The 23,213-nt window shown below is 41.3% G+C and overlaps 3 protein-coding genes across 4 annotated transcripts; 1 reads left to right on the forward strand and 2 right to left on the reverse strand.

The window, feature by feature from the left end:
* Positions 1-1,830: 1,830 nt before the first annotated feature.
* Positions 1,831-10,340, forward strand: LOC311253149 (gap junction gamma-1 protein-like). Of its 2 annotated transcripts, none has more exons than XM_084346928.1 (5): positions 1,831-1,991; positions 6,462-6,733; positions 6,829-7,054; positions 7,133-7,813; positions 8,709-10,340. In XM_084346928.1, the coding sequence occupies exons 2-5, from the start codon at positions 6,494-6,496 to the stop codon at positions 8,720-8,722; spliced, it is 1,161 nt and encodes a 386-aa protein (XP_084203054.1). In that variant the 5' UTR covers positions 1,831-1,991; positions 6,462-6,493; the 3' UTR covers positions 8,723-10,340. The 2 variants fall into 2 exon arrangements, with proteins under 2 accessions (XP_084203054.1, XP_084203053.1); XM_084346927.1 differs by lacking the exon at positions 1,831-1,991 and adding an exon at positions 1,999-2,216.
* A 562-nt stretch (positions 10,341-10,902) lies between these two features.
* Positions 10,903-14,993, reverse strand: inha (inhibin subunit alpha). The gene is made up of 2 exons (XM_084347548.1): positions 13,763-14,993; positions 10,903-12,464 (listed from the first exon to the last, which is right to left on the reverse strand). The coding sequence occupies exons 1-2, from the start codon at positions 14,061-14,063 to the stop codon at positions 11,716-11,718; spliced, it is 1,050 nt and encodes a 349-aa protein (XP_084203674.1). The 5' UTR covers positions 14,064-14,993; the 3' UTR covers positions 10,903-11,715.
* A 932-nt stretch (positions 14,994-15,925) lies between these two features.
* On the reverse strand, positions 15,926-19,366 carry LOC311253521 (L-rhamnose-binding lectin CSL3-like). The gene is made up of 9 exons (XM_084347549.1): positions 19,261-19,366; positions 19,126-19,179; positions 18,801-18,845; positions 18,500-18,638; positions 17,814-17,935; positions 17,633-17,683; positions 16,533-16,656; positions 16,161-16,272; positions 15,926-16,045 (listed from the first exon to the last, which is right to left on the reverse strand). The coding sequence occupies exons 1-9, from the start codon at positions 19,289-19,291 to the stop codon at positions 16,034-16,036; spliced, it is 690 nt and encodes a 229-aa protein (XP_084203675.1). The 5' UTR covers positions 19,292-19,366; the 3' UTR covers positions 15,926-16,033.
* Positions 19,367-23,213: the final 3,847 nt, after the last annotated feature.

Here is a 23,213-nt window from a genome sequence, read left to right on the forward strand (position 1 = left end):
AGGAACATAAATCCTCTCAGGTGGAGTCCCTTTAGACGCGGACGTGTTTAAAGGGGCACGCCACCATTAATGTCTAGATTCAACCTGTTTTATAATGTCTACTGTGGCTCTGGAGGGGCTCTGAAAGACTTAGAAAATAACCCTGATGATGTCATAGTGATGTCATCAGGGTAATCTCCGCTTGGAGATGACCAAAAATGTGCTGCCATCTCGGTGTGGAGTTAAAAAATACATAAGAATTTACCGTTAAACTGTGTAAAATATGGAAGTATTTCCGGGTGACTCCCCTGGTTTCAAATATAGACTGATTGTATGGAAGCTTATGAGAAAATGACCCTACTTCTCACTTGTTTTATAACCTCAGTAAACAGTTTCCTAATGAGTTTATGGTCTCCATTGTTTTAAGTCTTCTTCAGCACAACATGATGTTCCTTTTGTGAAATATGGTCCCATTTAGAAAAAAATAGACTCACTTGTCACATCCAATCAGGATCCTCTCCACCTCCACCCTCCCATCCGAACATGGTCACTTCTGGCTCCAGTAAACAAAGATGGTGACGGGCTGGGAGCTCCGAAACCAGATGTCTGCTGGTGTTTACACTGCTGGCACAGGAGTTTTAGACTGGGGCTAGCTGGTTAGCATGCTAACTTTTCTGCAACGCAATAAATATACGTGATAACCTCAAAACTGTGAGTAGTTCTTCACATTCTGCTGGTGGGGATTTGGATGGCCTAAACCGCTAGCTGCACTGCTAACTCAGCTAACTAGCTGGATTCAGAACAGACTTTTAACTGCATTTATATGTTTGGTTTTTTTGAATGTATAAAACTTTTATCATCAGACATGTTCATTTATTTAAACACCATGACTAAGTGTTAAAATAAGGTATAGATATGCAGCAGGGAGGTAACGGAGGCTTTAATGTGCCTGCACGGCTAACTGAGCTAACTAGCTAATGGTCGCTCTAGTTAGCAGCATTTACCAATAAATCTGGAGACTTGCTGCATGGTTATTGTTTTGAATTTGTCAGGTGGCCAATTCTCATATGCTCCAGTTCATATTCAGTCCGCATGTCCGGAGGGTGGAGATTTGGATGCCCTAAACTGCTAGTTGCACCGCTAACTGAGCTAACTAGCTGGATTCAGGACAGACTTTTAACTGCATTTATATGGATTTTTGTGTATGTGTAAATCCTTTATCATCAGACATGCTCATTTATTTAAACACCATGACTAAGCAGGGAGGTTACGGAGGCTTTAATGTGCCTGCAGGGCTAACTGAGCTAATTAGCTAATGGCTGCTCTCGGTAGCAGCAGTTAGCGGTTATTCTGGTGAAATGCTACTCGTTTATTGTTTTAAATATGGATTTGACAGGTGGCCAATTCTTACATATTGCACCTTTAAGGGTCATTTTGGAGATATATTGGGGTGACGGTGGATTCAGATACTTTTAACTGCTTTTATATGGATTTTTTAAATTTAATATATAAATCTTTTATCATCAGACATGCTCATTTATTTAAACACCGTGACTGAGTGTTAAAATAATGTATAGGCATGCAGCGGGGAGGTGACGGAGGCTTTTACGCGCCGCATGGTGTGTTTTTTTAATCACTTATGAAAATTCCTATAGAGAACTGTGACACTTTCACAGCATCATCATATTATAACACGTACAATGGGACTCCCAGAGCCCCTTTGTCGCCTGGGCAGAACAGTAGCCAGCGTGGTGGATCTCAGGTTACAGACGGAGGGGCCTCCTCTTCTCACTGAGGAGGAGGAGGAGGAGGAGGAGAAGGAGCCTGCGGGGATCAGAGCTCTTTTGTCCTCTCGCTCGCCGACACATGGGGTCAACAGAATGGCTTCAGAGTGACGGACTGCCTCGGACGCACGCAGACGCCGGCGAGGAGGAGAGCGCGCGCTAATTAGGAAAACCTGGTCGAGCAATTAAGCGCGAGGAGAGAAGACGGCGCAGATTGGAGCGCAGAAGGTGCGTGATTGCGTTGCGGGGGGAAAAAAAACTAACTCCTTAAGTTTCTCCTTCTGTTTTTTTTTTTTTGTGTTACAGCTTTAATTAAACTGTGGAGGCTTCTCTCTGGAGTTGTGTTTTACAGGCAGAGCTGAGTCTAAATCTGTCAAAGTGTGTCCACGTAACGCGGTTTTTCTTTTTTTTCCCCTTTTCTCTCCCTTTGGATTCTGCGCGTGCCGGAGAGCGGTGAGTCGCGAGGAAAGTCTTGTTTTTAAAAAGTTTTAAAATGTGTGACTTTTAAAAGTTGTAGCGCTCTTTAAAGAGAAGTTGTTGGAGGTGGGCTCTGAGGTGCTGTCTTTAACGCCACACCGCACTCTCCTGCGCGTTACAGCGATTTTCCTTTAGTTTTTCTACAAAATGACTAATTCTCCCTCTAATAGTGGCTTTGACTTTCCTGAATAATCGTGTGTGTGACTCTTTTTTTTTTTTTTTTTTTTGTGAAAATGATGGCTTCATCTCGTAATTTCGGATTTTTTTTTGTTTCCCCACTGAAGCTTGGCAGCACTTTGTTTTCCTGCAGGAATGCCACAATTTCCAAAACAGTCCAGTCTGACTCAGCAAAGCGTGTTCATGAGGATCTTTAAAAAAAAAAAAACCCTTTCTTTTTCTTTTTGATTTGATTTAAAGCAGAAAAAAAAAAAAGTTAGACTTGACTTGTGCACAAACTCTCGATGCCCCTCTGAAGTCAGAAGCAGTATCTGGAGCTGTGATTGACATTTGTAGGTGCTTGCATGTGGGGTTTTCATGTGCCCCCTGTCTGCTCCCTGAACCCTAAAAAATCCAGCTTTCTGCTTTTGGTTAGGCAGGAATGTTAACTCGCCTTTCGCTTTTGTCCAGATCCTTTTGCCCAAAAAACTCCAACCAACCATCCAACCCCCTCCTCCTCTTCCTCCTCCTCCTCCTCCTCTCCATCTCCTCCTGCAGCCCAGTGACTCCTGAAGCAGAAAAGCCATTAAATCAGTTGAGCTGGGTTTAGCCCACATGAGCAAATAAGCTACTGTTTAAAAGCTGTCTCTGGTTAGCTGTTTGGGACCAGGCTGGCATTGCAAAAATGTTTGCGTTTTACTCGAGCGAGGAAGCCAGTTTGTCTGAGTTAAATAGATCGTTTCTCCTCTTGTTTGCCCTTGTGTCGTTGTGTACTGAGGAGGAGGAGGAGGAGGAGGGTGGCAGTGAAGGCATTTAACGGCGTGTCGCTGTGAAGAGCACATTTTGTCTGTCTGCTGTCAGAGGAGGAGAGTTTTTTTGCTGAAGCTCCTGTAACACCTGCCGCACTCAGTTTATATCACAGTGAGAATCAAAACTACACTTTTCCAAAGTCTCCAAAAGGTGCTGGAGTGATTTACCAGCCAGGTACAGCTCTCGGGCATTGTGCGTAAGAGCTGCTGCGATTAAGCAATGATTTTTCAAGCAAAAAACTGTCAAACATCTCTGATTTCCAGCTTTTTAAATGTAGAAATGTGTGTTTCTTTTCTCATGTGACGGTAAATGAAGTGTCTCTTGGGTTTTGGGCTGTTTGTTGGACAAAAGAAGCTTTTTGAAGACGTCACGTTTGACTCTGGGACACTGCGATATGTGCATTTTGCTTTTTTTGTGGTGGATCAGCTGTGTTTAGTGGATTTCAGACTCCATGAAAGCGGCTTAAAACCTAAAAAAAGATGGAAAGACGATGACGGAACTCAAATAAACTGACGTATCGACAGTTTGACAGGCCCAGTGCTGCAGTTCTACCCTCTGTGTTTGCAAGGTTAAATAACATCCAAGTACGTGTGAGCGTTTGTGCTGCACAGGTGGCTGATAAGTTTGTTTAAAGGTTGATTTTAAAAAATGGCACGAGCTGAAGCAGAACGCCCCGGAGGTCACATTTAAATGTCTTGTTTGGCAGTTCAGCATGTTCTGAAGCCGCAGCGATCAATCAGCTGGTTGTCAACCACTAAATTGAAAGCCAACTATTCGGATGATCGAAAAATTCTGATCCCAGCTTCTCAAATGTGAATTTTTGTTTTGGACAAATCAAGACCTCTGAGGGGCGTCATCCTGGGCTTTTGGGAACGCTGATCGACCCGAATGAGTTTTTGTTTTAATCAAGACATGAAAACTGGTCTTCTCTTCCAGCCCTCGTTCTTGGATTATACTGATATTAGATGACCATTAGTGGTTTGGTCGCTGCGGTTTCAGTGACTGCAATGCCGTTCATTTCTCAAAAGATGCTTTTGGTCAGCGCGCAGCACTTTGCATAGCTGGTGGTGTCCTCATAGCTCAGTTTGTAAATTGCAGAAACCGAACATTGTGGAGGAAAATCTCGGCGCCGAATCGCTTTTTGGCCGCGAGAAATCCAACACAAACACGGGGAAAAATGGTTTTAAGCAAGAATATCCGTCGCTGTTGGATTTTCCTGAGTGGTTTTAACTTGTCATCTGCAGAAGCACCTTTGCCACTCAGGTGTGTGTAATTGTACGTTGAGGTAAAACAGATGTCGCCTCACGGCTGTACTTGGTTCGGGGTCACACAGTTGTCTGTTTTGTCAAGCAATGAGCCGTTCCCACCGTCAACAACCAACACTTTTACAGAAAATGGTGAGACATCCCTGTCGTGGGTGATTCTTGCCTTTTCAAACCCTTTTTTTAGTGCGACCTTTCTGACCACAGCCCATAATTTCCCGAGACAGACTTGTAACATGTTTCCACTGGTGTGGCCGACGAGCGTCTGAACTTTGAACACCAGAGTTTGGTCGAACATTTTTTCTGGTCAGGCTCGGGCAAGTCTGCCTTGCCATTTTGCAAGCGCCGGTGCCAGTTTGGGGAGAAGGATTTCGCAAAAGGAATGGATGAGTAACCTGGCGAGGGTGGGCCCGAGTCTAGTGCACTAATCCTGGAAGACATGCCTAAAGATGCTTGTAATGGCTTCAGCCTTGTCCTGTTGCAATGAGTCACGAAATGCTGGTTATTTTCTTTGCTACACCCTGTTTTCTGAAGGTAGGCTCAGAGAGGCCGTAAGTTCTCCAGGACTTGAGTTCGTTTGGCACTTTTCGGGTTATTTGTACCTTTTTTCTTTTTTTGTTTATAAGAATCTTATCTTAAAGTTATCTAAAGTTGTCTGAATTGTTTCACATTAGCCAATGAAATTGCTAAATCAAGCTTCTCTGAGCCACTTTCAAGGAGCAATCACTAATAATGGTTACTGAACTGAAAAGGAGCCAGTTTTCTTTTCTTCTCCTCTTGGCTATGTCACGTTATCAAACAGTGGTTTTAAAGAAATTAAAGGGACAACTCCTGGCAAGGGTCTCAGGAAATAAATTCCTCAGCCCCATTCACTGCTCTGGTATCATTATTCCTGCAGTCCAAAGCCACAGCAGGTCTCCTCACAGCTAGCTGCAACTTGCCAGCCGGCACTTTGAAGTTTGATTAAGCGGCTCAGGCTCAGAGTGGCATGGAGCTGTAAGAATGCAGGCTTACCAAACAGCTACCAGGACCCTGACCGACGGGGCTGATTCACAGTTTGTTGCGCACCAGTTTATACGCATGGATACCTGGATGCCGGAGAGATCTGTGTCTGATTAAACCAAAACATGTGGCTGTGTTTATGTCTCAGCGCCTGGGGTTCAGGTCTACATGAAATACTTGCGTGAAGTATTTGTTCTTGCGTTGTTTAATCCTTGTGTGGATGTGTAAACCTGGTAGTTTGATGCATGTGTGCACCTTTTTTATTAATCCAATGAGGACTGTGAGGCATGTTTGGAAACCTTTTTTTAAAGGTGGACTAGAGTCAATGCTTTGGTCCATAAAATGGTAGAAAATGTCAATCACAATTTCAGATATTCCAATGAGATGTGTTGATTTGTCCAACCAACCCCAATAAGCCAAATATATTCAGTTTAATATCATCGGTAACAAAGAAAATTAGCAAATAATCATGTGGGAGTAGCTAGAAATGGTGAATTTGGGGCATTTTTTAATTGAAAATGAAAAAGTTGATCAAAAATGTGTCAAAATCCAAATATTGGTCAATAATTTTTGTTGACCATTGAAGCTGAAGCAATTTGTCCAACATTTGCTGTGTGAATTGACTAAATACTGCTTGTAGTTTCTTTTGTGGTTGTCTCCGTTTTTAGATGCAACTTCAAGAAAAGACAAAAAAAATATGGAAAACTGCAAGAGACAATATATTTGCAATGCAATGGTGGGGCTGGGTATCGAAGTTACTTTCATGGCACAGACGAAACGGCCTCGATACTATTGCATTTGGAAAAAGGTCTTGTCATACGATACCATATTTCAAGATTTGGTATCGTACGACAAGACAGTTTTGTTCAGGAACTTATCGAAGTCAAGGCATTGGTAACCATTAAAAATGTTTTGACTGCTTTGTGTCACTGAATTAGAGAAGGGAAAACAAGTGTAAAAAGTATTAAGTCTGTTTTTTTTCCCCCTCCAGAGCTGCTTTAGCTCCCCGGTCACCTCGTCACCATGAGCTGGAGCTTCCTAACTCGTCTGCTGGATGAGATCTCCAACCACTCCACCTTCGTGGGGAAGATCTGGCTGACTGTGCTCATCATCTTCCGCATCGTGCTGACAGCCGTCGGTGGCGAAACCATCTACTACGATGAACAGAGTAAATTTGTGTGCAACACGCAGCAGCCCGGGTGTGAGAACGTGTGCTACGACGCGTTTGCGCCGCTCTCACATGTACGATTCTGGATCTTTCAGGTGAGCTGCGTGTCGCATTTCAATCTACAGTGATAATTTAGTCATGGTTGTGTCGAGTGTCCAACACGCCTGTTTTTGTTTTGTTTTTTGTCCAGGTGATTCTGATCACCACCCCGACCATTATGTACCTGGGCTTTGCCATGCACAAGATTGCCAGAATGGATGACAGCGAGTACCGGCCAGTTCGGACCCAGAAGAAGAGGATGCCCATCGTCAGCCGTGGGGCGGTTCGAGACTACGAGGAGGCAGAGGACAACGGAGAGGAAGACCCGATGATCGCCGAAGAGATCGAACAAGACAAGCCTGACAAAGCAGAAAAAAGTAAGGTGGAGATTTGAGCTAGTCTGTCCAAAAGGTTTTACCTGGGTTCTGAGTCTTACCAGTGTTTCTATTTTCAAGGCGCAGAGAAGAAGCACGACGGTCGTCGGCGGATTCTCCGTGACGGTCTGATGAAAGTCTACGTGTGCCAGCTGCTGTGGCGCTCTGGCTTCGAGATCGCCTTCCTTTTCGGCCAGTACATCCTCTACGGCTTTGAGGTGATCCCCTCCTACGTCTGCACTCGCTCGCCCTGCCCGCACACCGTGGACTGCTTTGTGTCCCGACCCACGGAGAAGACCATCTTCCTGCTGGTGATGTACGTGGTGTCTTTCCTCTGCCTGCTCCTCACCTTCTTTGAGATCATCCATCTGGGGATCGGCGGCATCCGCGACACCTTCCGCAGGAGGGCCACCCTCAACTCACGCACCCCTCGTCCATCCACCGCGCGTGCGATGCCCACAGCTCCACCTGGATACCACGCCACCATGAAGAAGGAGAAACTGAAAGGAGAGCTGAGGGACTCGCCACTGGGAGACTCCGGGCGGGAGAGCTTCGGTGACGAGGGCCCGTCGTCCAGGGAGCTGGAGCGGTTGAGGAGGCACCTGAAGCTGGCCCAGCAGCACCTGGACCTGGCCTACCAGGCAGATGAAGGAAGCCCTTCACGAAGCAGCAGCCCCGAGGTCAACACGGCTGCACAGACGGCCGCCGAGCAGAACCGCCTCAACTTTGCCCAGGAGAAGCAGGGAGAGGCGAGCGAGAAAGGTAAAGAATATGCCCCGAACTGGTTAAAATTTGAGATTTTTCTAAAATGTCATTTTTACGGGCAGTTTTATATATTATTAAATCAATTAACACATTTGAGGCCTCTCAATCATTTGGGTTTTGGCCTGTTGAGTGGACAAGACAAGCAATTTGAAGACATTTGAACAACTCCTAGTTGCAGTCCTAAACCTTGGACTAGATGTGTTGGGAAAAACATTTGGAAGAAAAGTTTAACCAACTTTTTTGCAACTTTGCAAAGTACTATTCTTAATATAGTGTTACCATATTGTCTCTTGTTGCCCAATTGTCTTTGAACGCTGCTATGCAATAGCAAAGATGCTAACAGTAGCTAGTGTTAACCAACAAAAGACAGCAAAAAGGTACGTTAATGAGGATAAAGCATTATGAAAAGGTGATAACTACCTATATACAGCCTCAATCTATAGCTAGTGTTAAAAACAACAGTGACATCGAGTGGGGAAACCATTAACTACAACATAGGGTTAATATAAAGGCACCCTTTTTTTGGGGGGGAATGAAAACGGCATGATGATAGCCTGCACTGCCAAGCTGTTATAAATTAGTAGGCCTAGCTGTTAATTAGAACGTTTTCTAAGCCTTTTATATTTGCTGCCAAAACTGTAAAGTTAGCCGATGTAACTCACCCTTCCTCATCCTCAAAGTTATCCTTTCAAAACAAAAGCGCCACGCTAACTCTCAAGTTTAAACCTACTAGGGCCAGACGTAAGATTTAAAGTCCAGCCAAAGTGAAATTTAGAAATTTAACTCCGAACCGAGAATGTTTGAACTTGTGCGTAGCTGATGTAACAACAGCACAGGTTTTAAGTGAGCGTACATGCTGAAGATGCCTCTGTTTTGCCTCTTCCTCTCTTAGGAATACATGCCTGAGCGTGCTTCCTGCCTCAAACGTCTGCCCTTCCATTCCTACTGGCCTTAAACACATGGGGGAAGCACATATGGGAGTGCAGTCAGACCACTGAGGGAGACCAGAGCGTATGTGTGTGTGTGCGCGAGAGAGTGTGTGTTTGTGTGCATGAGCGAATTATGCCTTTCAGTATTAGGGGGTCAGTCAAGAAAGAAAAGAAAAATGCTGACCAAGCTGTGTTGTGACAAATGGTTCCTCTCCACGACTCTAAACTTGAAAGCCTGCTCCATCTCGAGTTTCTACTTGCCGAACCACGTCCAAGCCTCGACTGTGCCTCTCGGCTAAAAACCTAGTCTACACCCTGTTCTTTCGCCCACTCTGTGTTTTTGTGGCTCGTCCATTTTTTTCAAACCTTGCGAGGATGATCGAAAAGCTTTAAACTCCCCTGGCCAAGTCTACGTCTGTTGTCTCCCTCACAAAAGAGAAGGCTCTCTGTTTAGAAGATGTCGCCGAATGTTAACGTCTCATTTCGTTGGCCACAGAGAGAGTCTCGAACAACACAGCCTTGGGTTATGTCATTTCTGGAGCGTGTGCAGCAGCGGGGATTTTTTTGTTTTGTTTTTGAAACGAGGGCGGCTTAACCTGTGCTAGACGAGTCATGTACCATGTTTAATTTAAACAGATTTGATGTCGGGGATTATTGGTGTTTATTAGCCAGATGCCACAACATTTCAGAAATATTTGACACAATTTTGAAGCCTGTATATTTTCTCCAATCGGCCAAAATGTTTACCTGGGAAATGCTTGAATTCTTTTGACAGGAAATGTTCCGAGGAATTTCCAATAATCACTCTTTGTACAATCAGTTCATTCAAAATACGATGTCTTGACCAGAGCTATAGATTTATTTGCCTAGAGGGAAGTGTCCTGAGCAGTTGGTACGTAGGTAAATCTCTGTCTTTCCGAAATTATGTAAATAAAAGTGATTTTCAGCGTTCGTGCAGAAAGATTTAAAACAATATCACTTTATGTTTTTTTTGCGAAACAGCTGGAAACATCTGTCTTCTGGGCTACTGTCAACAATGACATTCCACCCTTGTCTTTTGAAAATTTACATTCTTCTTTGGTGAGACATATTTTTCCATCCTTGACATGCACCACTACCCCTCCGTTGTGCTGAAACGGCGATGCTTTCATGCATCCTGAAAAAAAAAAACACCCCCCCCCCCCAAAAAAAACAAAACAAAACACCGCGACCCAGCTGAGGACAGGATGACAGTTGGCTGCTGACGCACAGCCCGGTGCCATGTAAACACATATAATCTTCAATCCGCTGTGAGACTTTTGATCAATAGCTTTCCGTGTTCGTACAGAGTTGATACTTTTTCATCGCCTGTCAGTTGGTTTTATGATCTTTGGCTGAAGTAATAACACTACAGACTGCCAAAGAGCTGTTTGATGCTGTATTTTTGTAATCATCTCACTTCCAGTTTTGCTAATTATTGCAAGGTACGACATTCCATTTTGAATACGGTACATCTTCAATGGTTTGTACTTTTTTGTTTCTATTGCAAGTTTTGTAGTTTTTGTAACTGTAGAGATTATTTTGTCTTCAGAGTAAATAAATATATTTGAACGGTATGTTTTGGTCTTTGGACTCGACTCTTTTCTGTGAAGTCCCTGCGTATTTATATCTGCTTTTCCCATGTTTTTGTCTCTCTAAGCCTGTATATGTTACTCGGTGAATAAATGGACAAGTCCCAATATGAGTCAGGAGATTGAACACTGAATTTGGAAAAACAAGGCCTCTTTCTAACACTGGAGCCGACTGAAATACAGAACATGCTGGAGTTATTTTGACAGATATTGTGATATCAGTCCTGATTTTAGTGGGAATGTCAAGTTTGGCAGGGGTTTGTACCAAACAAGCATCTGAAGGCTCAGTAGCCCCACAATGCTTCATGTATGTTGTGACATATTTAGAAGACTTTACCTTTTATCAAAGAATTAAACCATAACCGATGTTGGACACTGTACTCGGCCATATTTAAATAATATTTCATATAATTGTGCAGCCTGAGTTACCACTACAAACACATGTGGACATAAAAGAAAGTAAAAATGCGGATCTAGTGTGAAATGTTCTCCATGCAGCAGTCATATTGTTGGTATTTACAGAACACAATAGAGCTCCATATTTAAATACATGATTTAATATCATACATGTGTGTTATATCAGTTAATAACAGGAGAAGTCACACAGTATGTGAAGGTACAAGTAGGCCGACACTGCCCTCTACAGGTGAGAATCACAACACTAAAGAACAGCAATACAACACTGACCTTTACTAAGTTTGTTTACAGATTGTAGCTTTAAAAAAATTTAATTTAAAGGCCCAGTTCACCCCAATTACACATCACATTTTCTAACTTTTACCTCGAGTGGTATTGTGTGAAGCCTTATGGAGGTACCCACCTCCTAATCTTGTGCCACTTATTTTAACACAACAGAGGAGATATGAACGTGTTATTTATGGCCATCTTGATGGCAGACACAGCAGGTGAAGACATCTTTTATTTCATTTTCAAGCTTTGGATTTTTCTAACATGTCTTTCAGATGAGTTTAAAGAAAAATGTGAGAAACTGAACATCAACATGTTATTCCACAAAATAATGTTCCTGTCACGGACTCTGCTGTTGTGGATTTTCATAGGGACTATTTCTTCGAGTTAATCAGAAAGTAGTTCCAGTCAGATGCAGAAATCTCAAAACCTCAGCACATCAAACCCAAAATACCTTCATACCACTTGATGTTTTCTGGCAAAAGATACAGAAGTATCCGGTGCCATACCACCAGACTAAGCAGCAGCTTCCTTCCCCAGGCTGTGAGACGCAAACATAGTTATTTAAACCCATGTGTTTTAAAAAAAAATGATAATAAATTCACATTGTAACCTTCTGTAAGTAAACAATAAATTTGTAATTTGGGTGAACTGGCCCTTTAATCTTTAATGTTCAGATACAGGTACACTCCTCAGGTATAATGTTGGGCAAGGTCTCATACATGAACGAGTACCCGCCGTCAGAGGTCGTGGTGATCCTCAGGGACCGCATGGTCCCGGGGACCGGAGCACAGCACTGCGTGATCCCCAGCATGGTGTTGGTCCGATCCCAGGCCGAGCAGTTCCCGTGACAGTAGTAGAAGGTCAGCACCTTGGGATGGACGATCCAGCTGTCCCAGCCCAGCTCCTCAAAGCTGATCTTGATCTCTGCTCGGTGGCAGTCGCTGTGCTGGGGTCTCTCCTGAGAGGGCCTCTGGAGCAGGTCGATAGCAGAGGGAGACCAGGGGATGGTTAGCGGTGCCCGGCGGGGTGAGCGGACAGGAGCACGAGGCCGAGCATGGAGGTGAAGGAAGGGCATCTTGTCTGGTTGGTCGGCATGGCACTGGCAGGCCGGACAGCGGACCTGCAGCAGAAAAGGGCCCTCAGCCACAGAGGCCAGCAGGTTCTGATCCAGCTGGTAAGTGCTCCATCCATCTGAGCTCATTGTGGATGGAGCCTCTGCAGCCTGAAGAAGCTGCTGGGCCGAGGTGACGATGAACAGCTGGGTGGAGGAGTTGCCGGTGGCTCCTTCCCCTGCATAGAACCAGAAGTGGGCAGATGTGACCAGGGTGTCGTGGCTGTTCATGGAGGGCTGGAAGTAATATGTGAAGTGGCTGCTGGCGGTTTCTCCAAGAGCTGAGTCAGATGTGGCACAGGCGGAGTCTGCCAAAGTAAAATTAGAGAGCAGTCAGTAAAGCTTTTGATTGGACTATTTGGGGTTTTCTTAGACTTTAGTGTGTGGACTCTGTCAGACCAACAAATAAGAAGTCATACATCCAGAATGTTTATAATAAGTCACTTTACGCCTCGCTAAAATCTTGTTTTTGCTGATCACCAGTGGTGCAACTTGTACTCCAGGACCCAGGACACATTATTTTTCTCATATGGTGCATTGCTGCAGCAGCCCCTCACACAATGTGTCTTGAACGCTCCATTTTAGCTATGGAGTGAGACATCTCACCTCTGTTCAATCTTTGGTTAGATTGGGCATCCGCATTACTTATCAGGGAGGATGTAGCCAATCAGAGGCAGCGTAGGGCGGGTCATAATGACCAAGGTAGTGTGATCTAAAATAACGGGGCTACAGCAGTAGCAGCTGTGTGTCTGCTGATTGACTGGGATGTATTTATTTTTCACTTTGCAGACCTTTTACATGCACAAAAATGCTACACAACACAATAAAGGAAAGGCAAAAACCCCAAAACAAATTAAAAGTATGCTATTTCCACAGTAAGATTAGCAAAACATAATCAATACACACGTTTACTGTTGTTTCAAAGAAGAAACACATATTAAATGACCTTAAAATCTGCATGGAAACTGTTTGTATGAGGAGTGGATCTTATAAAAAAATTACTTGAAAGCTGTACATTTTCAGTTTTCTGTGGATGTTTCAGTTGGGAGGAGCTTTTATTTTGGTTAAACATTTGTTGTTGTTTTTTAAAAAGAAATTACAATTACATTGTATTTTCGTATTTTATTTCAAAAGTAAATATGGCCACTATCGGTTTTCACTATCAGCAGCCTTTATTTAAAAAAAAAAAATCCCATAAAGACTAAATGGGCACTCATGGGTCAAATCTGTCTTCCTCTCGCAGCTTGTTTTATATATTGTTATCTCAAACCCTAAACCTGCTACAGAAAACAGATGGTGATGCGTACGTCAGGTCTGCACACTAACAAAAGCATAAAGTTTGTGATCCATGTTCACATGATCAGGTCAGTTTTGTTGTGCAGTTACAATAAGAATATAAGAAAACTTTGCTATACTGTAAAGAAAAGTTTTTAGTTTACTGGTTAAAAAAAAAAAATCTGTATGACTTCAATGAATGGTTGGGTTGATGATCAGTTCATCAAAGGCTTTAAAAAACCTAATTATTCTGATTAAAGAACAAAAACTAGGCTCCAAAATTGACGTATTCAGGTAAAAAAATAAAATAAATAACATCAAAGCCTCTCACCAGAGCTGGGGAACACAATAATCTGAGACGTTTCCTGGTCCGGACTGGTTCCACGGTTGACCCACGCTGTCCTGCTCGTCCTGGGGGCCCTCCACGGTGCTTGCCTGGCTTCTGGCTGCGCTGTATCCCCATCAGGACTCTGTACTGTGGTTGGAGGAGGCTCCTCCAGCCCGAGGCCCGCCAGAAGCCGCTCTCTGAACCAGGACACCACCGCTTCCCGGGGCAGCTCCTCTCCCAGGCAGGCTCGTGTCAGAATGTGGATCCACAGAGGACCCATGATGAAGAGAGCACAGGAGACCATGACTGTTCAGACCATAAAATACCTTGTACCAAAGTTTGACTATTTTACCGGTCCGGAGAATTAGCTCTATAAAACGACCTCCCCTCTGTGACTTTCCTTACTCTCACACACATTTGTTTGGCTCTGCAGCTATCTGAGTCTGAGTGAAGTCTGCCAGCAAAAGCATTTTGTTGCACAAATGGAAGATAGCGAAGAATGACCTTGACGTTTGGGATGTTGCATTATCTGTTTCACACAGAACCGAGGGAACGAGTCTGCATATTTTATTTTTTATTTTGTTTCCTGCAGAGCTGCTTTCAGTTCACAGTCGACTTGAAAAAGGATCTAATTTGTCCAGTAATCAACCACTATATGTGGAAAATAATTTCTCGACATCACTAACGGCCATATCTAACACACCAGTTGCTTTCCCATTAAACAAAAAGCCTTTCTCTACTGTACAGGAAACCTGCCTGTGCCTCCTTTATCTGACCGGCCTTGAATCCTTCCATGTGTCTCAGAGAAATATCTTTTCATAATGTGTGTTTCTGTGCGAGGACATTTTATCAGCTGGGTAACAGGCCGAAAGACCAGATGTTCACAAAAGGAAACCAAACAATCATCGGTAGTGTTTTGAAACATCTTAAATCAAGGTGCAGTTGTTATTTTCTGAGCTTTAAACCACATTTAATAGTATTAATCAGAAGATGGATTTTGCTTCGTCGTCATGGAGCAAAAGTGACATGAAGATCATCTGATTACCCTTGTGCTTTTATGTCTCTTACCACATTGTTGTCATAAGTGTGTTCAAGTGACTTACATGTTTAATACGTAAGAGGATAAGGGCCACTGGAAAAAAATAAAAAAGTCTAAATCGTGAGGAAAAAGTCAGCATTTTTTGTTTAAAGTCAGACTTCTTAGAAAAAAGTTAGACCGCTGAAGAAAAGAAAAAGAAAAAAAATGTATTCATTTATTTTTCAGTGGCCCTAATCCTATTCCATACTTGAATACCTGCCCGCAAACCAAATTTCCACTGAATATAAAGTTGCTGCTCAAAATATAAATGAAACTATCACAGAATATTTACATTGAGTAATCAGTGGTGGAAGGAGTACATTAACTGCAGTACTGTAAGTAAGAATTCAAAGCAATTGTTGTTTTGTTCTGGTCATTTTCTTCTTCTTTATACTTCTACTGCACTACATGTATCTGATAACTGATCCCTGCGGGGGCAATTAACTCACTACCCAGCAGAATATGCGTGTATTAAAATGACCTTGTAATAATTAATTAGTAATATGTTATGCTGTATTATTCTGAAATGGGCCGTTCTCCATAATGAGTCATTTTGCTGTTGACACTTTAAAAGGTGCCATTCTTATACAGGCAGATTATAGCATGCAATCTGAAAGTAACATTTACTGTTTTTACCAGCAGAGGGCAGTGAAACATCACCAGATGTGTGTTTCATGCCACTGACATTAGACAGGTTTTAGCCACAACACAAACATTTGGCATAATTCAGTCTTGTCCACTGATTTCGCTCATATTTCAACTGTAACTGGTCATTAACTTTTGTCCTATTATAATGTTGATGAATGGAAAAGCCTTAAGATAACTGAGTGAAGGAAAACTACATCAATGTTACACGTGTTGCTTATAATTCCCTCAATATTGGAACATTTACTTTAGCTTACATTTTCTTGAAACACCATTTAATGTAAGGAAACATAATGAATATGTCAAAGGAAATCCTGATTGGTTGAGTACAGTAACTCCTGTATAAATTACTTAACTAACTATTAACTACTATTACTAAACTTCAAAATAAGATAACGGCAGTATTGACTTTCACACATAAAAAGAAAACATAAACACAATGATTAGTTGCACTCTTTTAATAATTCATCCAATCACATCCTGGATGGACATATCTTCTTGATATGTGACCGCTGAAAAGAGTGTCAACGTTCCTCTCTGGGACGATGGTGTCAGTTGCAGCACTAAAAATGACGACAACAAAAAAAATAAACATCCACAGTTATTACATGACACTTCAGGAGGTTTAACTCTTTGCAGAAACATCCACAGCACATGCCTTTTTTTTATTCTGCTCACCTTCTGACAAACATAATCCACATTAAGGTACTTGGGAAGAGCTTCACAGTAACGAGCCTTTCCCAGTGTTTTAACGTCGGCTTTAACATTGCACACTTTTTGTCCGTCACACCTGTGGACAGATTCAAAAGAAAACCAAATTAAATCAAAAATTAATTCCACATTGAAAAAATACGGCAGCCATTTTGATTGATTGACTCCTCGTAATGATACAGAGAGAAGTGCTGCTGCTACTCCTGTTTACTTGACACAATTATTATTGTATAACAGAAATAGTAATTAAAATGACATTCAAGAAAAAACAGTTTTGTACAAATATCTTATTCCCTTTGCCACAACTGAAAATCTTTTGTCTTATGATTAAATACACACGTCTTTCTGACGTATCCATCAGCTTTGTAACTTGTACAGAACGTCATCTTCGTAGGGGTGCTGGTGCAGGTTGTCTGATCACGACGTCCAAAATAGGCTTTGACAACCTTAATGCATCCTTGCTCTGAGGGAGAAGAAGACAAACGTGTCATAACATGGATAAGATATGAGTGTATTGTGTTTGATAACCTGAAAGCTGAATCCCCAAGCCGCCAGGAAGAGGGAAACTCTCATAGTGGCCAAAAAGTGGAATTACGACATCACGTGATGCACAAGGGCCCAAAAAGAGTTTTTTCCCCACAAGCTTACATTGTGAATGAAGCGGCTGTGAAATGGTGGACACATTTTTTCGGAGCGTCGCTTGCAAGTCCACCTCAGCAAACACAGTTAATGTTAGCATGCCTGCAGCTGAACCCTCCATGGACGATTGTACTTCATGTGAGGCATCGACAACTTTATCGACACCTTTATGTAATTAATTAGCTAGTGGGGCAGGCTGTTGGTGGAAAGACCTGGTTCTTATGTCATCTAGGTCGACGTTAGCTTGGAATTCTTAATAGCGTTAGCCAACACGCCGAACTCCAGAAAGTAAACCATACCATTGTAATTGAGTATATTCCATGTATGTTATTTTATCGGTGCTGGACATGTCATAGCTTGTAATGAAGGATACCATCTGTATTGCAATATAACGCCGTAAAGCAAGTTGAGTCAACACATCTTTTCATTCACAATCTAACTATGAAGTTGTCACAGTCAACTTCATGAAGGAAACATATTTACATTTATATATATATAGACTGTATTATGTTGTACAAATTTACCTTTAAATGTCTCCAACCTGTATGTGTTTCAAAACCACAGCGATATATTTGATTGACAAAAATTTACAATTCTGTTAATTTTGTACAGTTTTTTAAAAACAATTGAACCATCCTGCTGTAAATCTAAATTATAACATTTTACACTAAATGTATGCAACATATTGTGCCGATACACAGGATGTAAGTGTATTTATCAAGAACATCATGAAGAGATTTGTGATACTTTTCTAATTGCCAAACACTTCCATGCAGAAAGGATCATAGACACATTCTTACCACACTTCATCTGGGCATCCTGTCCTTCACAGGCAACAGCGGTATACACATCTGTCAAAACATCAGGATATAAGGTGAGATCTCAGAATGCGATCCTAAAGATCCCCAGCACCTTCACTGACATCTGCAGAATCAAAATGCCTTACACCAGAAAGACATTCATTGTGTTAAAAGAACTCACCATGTGTGTTTTTGGGGCAGTCGTAGAAGATCTGAATAAACTGGTCTTTTGGGTCTACGCACTTAGGGATAAACATCTGTGCATTGGGCTTGGGCAGTCGGCAGCGTTCGCTTTTGTCACAGCTAGAGAAACATTAGAAAAGGTCAAGTCAGCTCGAGTTGGAGCAAGTTTTACTACGACTTTATATACAGTTAGTTTGGTTCCCAAACTAGAGGTCACCCACCCTCCAAAGGGTTGTTAGGTGATTTCTACATATTATTTGACATATATATTTGTAATACATATTTTTACATATTATAACTTATGGACATATGAAATGTAACAAGATACTGTTTTTGATTTAAAGTTCAACAATCTGCTATAAATGTTTTTGAATCTTTAATTAAATAACAACCACTGCAAACTTAAGATTAATCGGTTGGCCTATACACACACACACACACACACACACACACACACACACACACACACAGAAAAAGATGGATAGGATAATTCATAATGAATTACATTCCAAGTTAAGTGTACTGTTTCAGTGCATTGAGGTCATTTTTGAAAGTGATTAATTGTCCTTTTCCACATGTTACATATGCTTGGTTTGAGTTGACTTAATCTAACTTTTGCTCCCCCACACAGTCCACAAGATAAAAATCCATAATAAAGTCAACAGAATAAAAAAAACCTCTTACATCAGCCTGGCCCACAGCACGTAATCCCATTTCACGCAGTTCGTTTTAGTGGTCCAGGTAAGCTTGTGTCTGGCAGCGCAGATTGTAGTGTTTTGAGAATCATTGTCCATTACTTTTACGGCAATCGTAGATCCTTTAGCTGAACACACAAAAAACATGGATGGATAAAGTAAAGCAGTAACAATGCGTGAAGGACAGAGAGGGAAGAAAAAGGACCTGAAGCCTGAGAGCGTAAGTAAGGTGGTGAGAATGAATGCATTTCGTATTATTTTAAAATCTCAATAAATTACAGAATACATACGACATCGCAGCTCGTTGTTAACTCCAGGACATGCGATATCGACTTCTGCAGAAAAAGAAATGGGAGTAGACGAAGAAGTACATCAGTTGACAAACATCATCACTTACCGAGACTTTATTTAATTTTTGCTGTTTAGTCTAATATTTGCATATTTCTGGTGAATGGATGAATTATTTGATTTATTCAGGACTGTGAAATATGAATTGTACTTTACAGAATAAAGTGAAAAAGTTAGAAAAAACATCTTGGCAATAAAAAAAATGAAGTTGAACAAGCGACCAATTCAAACAAAATCAAATAATGCAAGAAAATGTGAGGACCATACTGTAATTAACCAGCGTAGATCTGTCAAACCGAGCAGCAGCCAGGACTGAAAGACCTAGAACAATTTAACAAAGACATTGATTAAATAAAGAGTTTAATAAAATAATTAAGTTACTCTTACAAATCATATACTCACAGGCCAAGATTGTCAATTTGATGGCGAGCATCTCGACAGTGTTGTCGTGGTTTCCTCAGATTGCAGGAAAAGTACGCTACAGATCTGGAATACAACAATACAACTATAGTTCTCCCAACATCGGTTTTTAAAGCTTTATTTTTGTCCCTCCTCCTGGGCTGGAATACTTCTGATTGGTTATTAATTAAACTTATTTAAACGCTTGAAGGCGTTAGCACACAGGAGTCACGGGACAAACCTGTCTGCCTGAACCTTCAGCCTAGAGGGTAAGAACAGTCTCCAAACACAGTTAGTCCTGTTTCTATCGATGGTCTTCAGGCCGTAAAGCATCACCTTCAACCCAGTATCAAGGCAGTTTGTGAATTAGAGATGAAAATGTTATCTTAAGGATTCATGTACATGGGCCCGAATTGCCCACAGACGCCTCGACAGAATTTCTTTAAATTTGGTACAAATGTTGGACTCGAGGATGAGCCAATTAGATTTTAGTGCCAAAGATCAAAGGTCAAGGTCACTGTGACCTCAGGTCATCCCATTCAGGTGAATTACATATATCAGAAATGCAGTGAGGAGGCTGACATGACCAATATATGAGGCCATACTAATCCAAATTTACAAAAATCCAAATTTAGATCCTTAAAAATGATCTGAAATTCATTCGTGTGCAGCTTAAAGTAATACAGAAATCTTTAAACATTCTTCAGAAACATTTTAAATTACATTAACGAAGGTAATCTTGATTTCGAACTAGTTACCTAATGGTTATGTTGGACTGACCGTCACAATTAGCCTCTTTGTGCTCAAAAATAAGAGCGTGAGTTTAGTGTATGACTGAATACCTCACACTTGGACTATGGCTATGACTATTCACACTTTGCTGTCATGTTTTTGAACAGAGAGAAACTTGAGAGTTGATGCCAGAGTGTAACAGTATCAATAAAGCGATACGCCCCGTGGTGTGTATTTAAGAATATGTTATTTGGTTTTCTCAATGTTAGCACACCTTAGGGTCCAACAGCTCGGTCTAGCCAGGAGTAAACATTCTTGAGGGAAAACTGTGAGAATACAGGCCAGCCCAGACACTTTGTGATATCACCAAAAAAATGAAATACAACAAAATAAAAGAAGATGAAAACAAACTTTGTGAGAAGAAAAACAACATGATGAGATTCTGCCAGTAAATCTGCTTTTTATAGAATTTTAAGCGACTGAAGCTTCAGTACTGAAGAATAGAGTCACTTAAAAGTACATCAACAGAAATGGAAAACATTTATTGGTATGTCCAAGTTCTTAAAGGTCATTGATAAAAATCATAGATCTGCAGAGCTTGTAGAAAATCAATAAAAATCATAACTCAGAAATCATTTGAAAATAATTTTACCTCATCTGTTAAAATAATGAAGCTAATTTCTACGTCCATCAACTCTACTCCCATGACCCAGACCGTACGTTTCCTCCTGGGTTCAACTGATACATTATGAAAATGGAAATGGAAATGAAAATAAACAAATGACTGAACCAATGAAACAATAAATGAAAGGATGTAAAACAATCCTACAAATGAATAAATAGGTAAAATGACTGTACACGCTTCCTCTTGTCACTGGTCATGTCATCTTTAAATCTATATTTATTAATATAAGTTTTTTTTTTCAACAATATTGTCATAGATTTATTTGTTGATGCTGAAAGTTTGCTTCAAAGCCTGCCGCTCTTCCTGGGGGCTTGGGTCAGTTGAGGAAGACGGCATTAATATTTACATTCGACATTGTCACCGGCACAAGCTGATGCCACATTGGAAGAAACACTGAAAGACAACGAACATTGCGAGGAAAACAGTTTGCCATATGTTATGGACAGATCAGGGATTTCTCAAGATCTAGGTCACAGGTTATCAGAAAAGCTATTGGGTGCACCTGTGATGTTCTCCCTCAGCTGGCTCCAATCAGTCAGCTGGGAGATTATACAATGGGGTTGCAGTTCCCCCTGCTCAGTTGGTTGCGTGTCTTCAGGGAGTCGACACCAGAGCTGACTTTTGGTAAAATTGCTCTATGATGTTGGTCTTTACTACATAATCCAAATTTAGATCCTTAAAAATGATCTGAAATTCCAAAGTTTGAGGTTTAAAGAAATACAGACATATTTTTAACATTCTTCAGAAACGTTTTAAATTACATAAATGATGGTAATCTTGATTTAAAACTCACACTTGGACTATGGCGCATCTTTTAAGTTTTTCACACTTTGCATCAACTCTCAAGTTTCTCTCTGTCCAAAAACATGACAGCTGGGTGTAACAGTATCAATAAAGCAATACGCCCCGTGGTGTGTATTTAAGAATATGTCATTTGTTTTAGCTCAATGTTAGCACACCTTAGGCTCCAACAGCTCAGTCTAACCAGGAGTAAACATCCTTGAGGAAAAAACTGTGAGATTACAGGCCAACACAGACATTGTCGATATTTGAACTCCTGATACTCCTGGCATTGCTGACTCTGCTCTAACCTGGTTCACATCATACCTGACAAATCGCACCTTTCAGGTCACATGGAATGGGCTCCTTGTCCAAATCCTGCTTTCTGGAAACTGGTGTCCCTCAAGGCTCAGCACTAGGACCACTTCTGTTCTCACTATACACTAGATCACTAGGCTCTGCAATCACATTACATGGATTCGCTTACCACTGTTATGCAGACGACACCCAACTGTTCCTCTCTTTTCCTCCATCATCCGACACCCAAGTTGCAACGCGCATCTCGGAATGTCTGGCAGGCAACTCCGCTTGGACAACTGCACATCACCTCATGCTCAACCTTAGTAAAACTGAACTCCTCTTCATCCCGGGGAAAGACTGCCCTCACATGGATCTGTCGAGGATGTCACTGCATCGCCTTCATCGACTGCGAGGAGCCTGGGCGTAATCCTCAAGACTCACTTGTTCAGACTTCACCACGACCCCACACAGCATGACTCGCCCCCCCCCCACAAAAACAAACCCCCCAAAAAAGTACATGCACTCGTATGTTCTTACCCTGTGCACTTAAACCATAGCACTTATGTACTTAAGGTATCCTTGATAAATAGCAGCTACCATGCTCAGATGAGGGCTTGAAAATTGTTTCTACTGTTTCTTTTCTACTTATCGACGGTGATATGTTGTGGTTTCTTTCCTGTGACAATTGTACTTATTGTAAGTCACTTTGGACAAAAGAGTCTGCTAAATGTCCTAAATGTAAATGAGACAGAAAACAGAACATTGGCCATGTGCTCATATTCTGATCTGGACCCGTTTTTCAGCAAACCTCAGAGCTGCAAGCAAGACTTTATCGAGGAAATGTTTTGCTACAGTACGCAGCATCTTTGTGAAATTTAAAGAAAAAATTAAATATAACAAAATAAAAGCGCATGTTTTCAAGATGAAAACAAACTTTGCGAGAAGAAAATCAACATGAGGTTCTGCCAGTAAATCTTTTTATAGAATTTTAAACGACTGAACCTTCAGTTATACAAAGGAAGAAAAAGAATTTGAAGTAATTGTTGTTTTGTTCTTGTCATTTTCTTCCTCTTTATACTTCTACTGCACTATATGTATCTGATAACTTCTATTAATGTAGATTCAGATTAATAATGTGATAAATAAAAACTGTATATAATATCTCTAATAAATATATGATGTAATCTAAACTGGACCAATAAATGATGAACTGATGATTAACTCACTACCCAGCAGAATATGCGTGTATTAAAATTAGCTTGTAATAATTAATTAGTAATATGTTATGCTGTATTATTCTGAAATGGGCCGTTTTCCATAATGAGTCATTTTGCTGTTGACACTTAAAAAAAGGTGCCATTCTTATACAGGCAGATTATAGCATGCAAGCTGAAAGTAACATTTACTGTTTTTACCAGAAGAGGGCAGTGAAACATCACCAGATGTGTGTTTCATGCCA

The sequence above is a fragment of the Pagrus pagrus genome, assembly GCF_965226575.1.
Source record: "Pagrus pagrus genome assembly, chromosome: 24".
NCBI classification, from domain to species: domain Eukaryota; kingdom Metazoa; phylum Chordata; class Actinopteri; order Spariformes; family Sparidae; genus Pagrus; species Pagrus pagrus.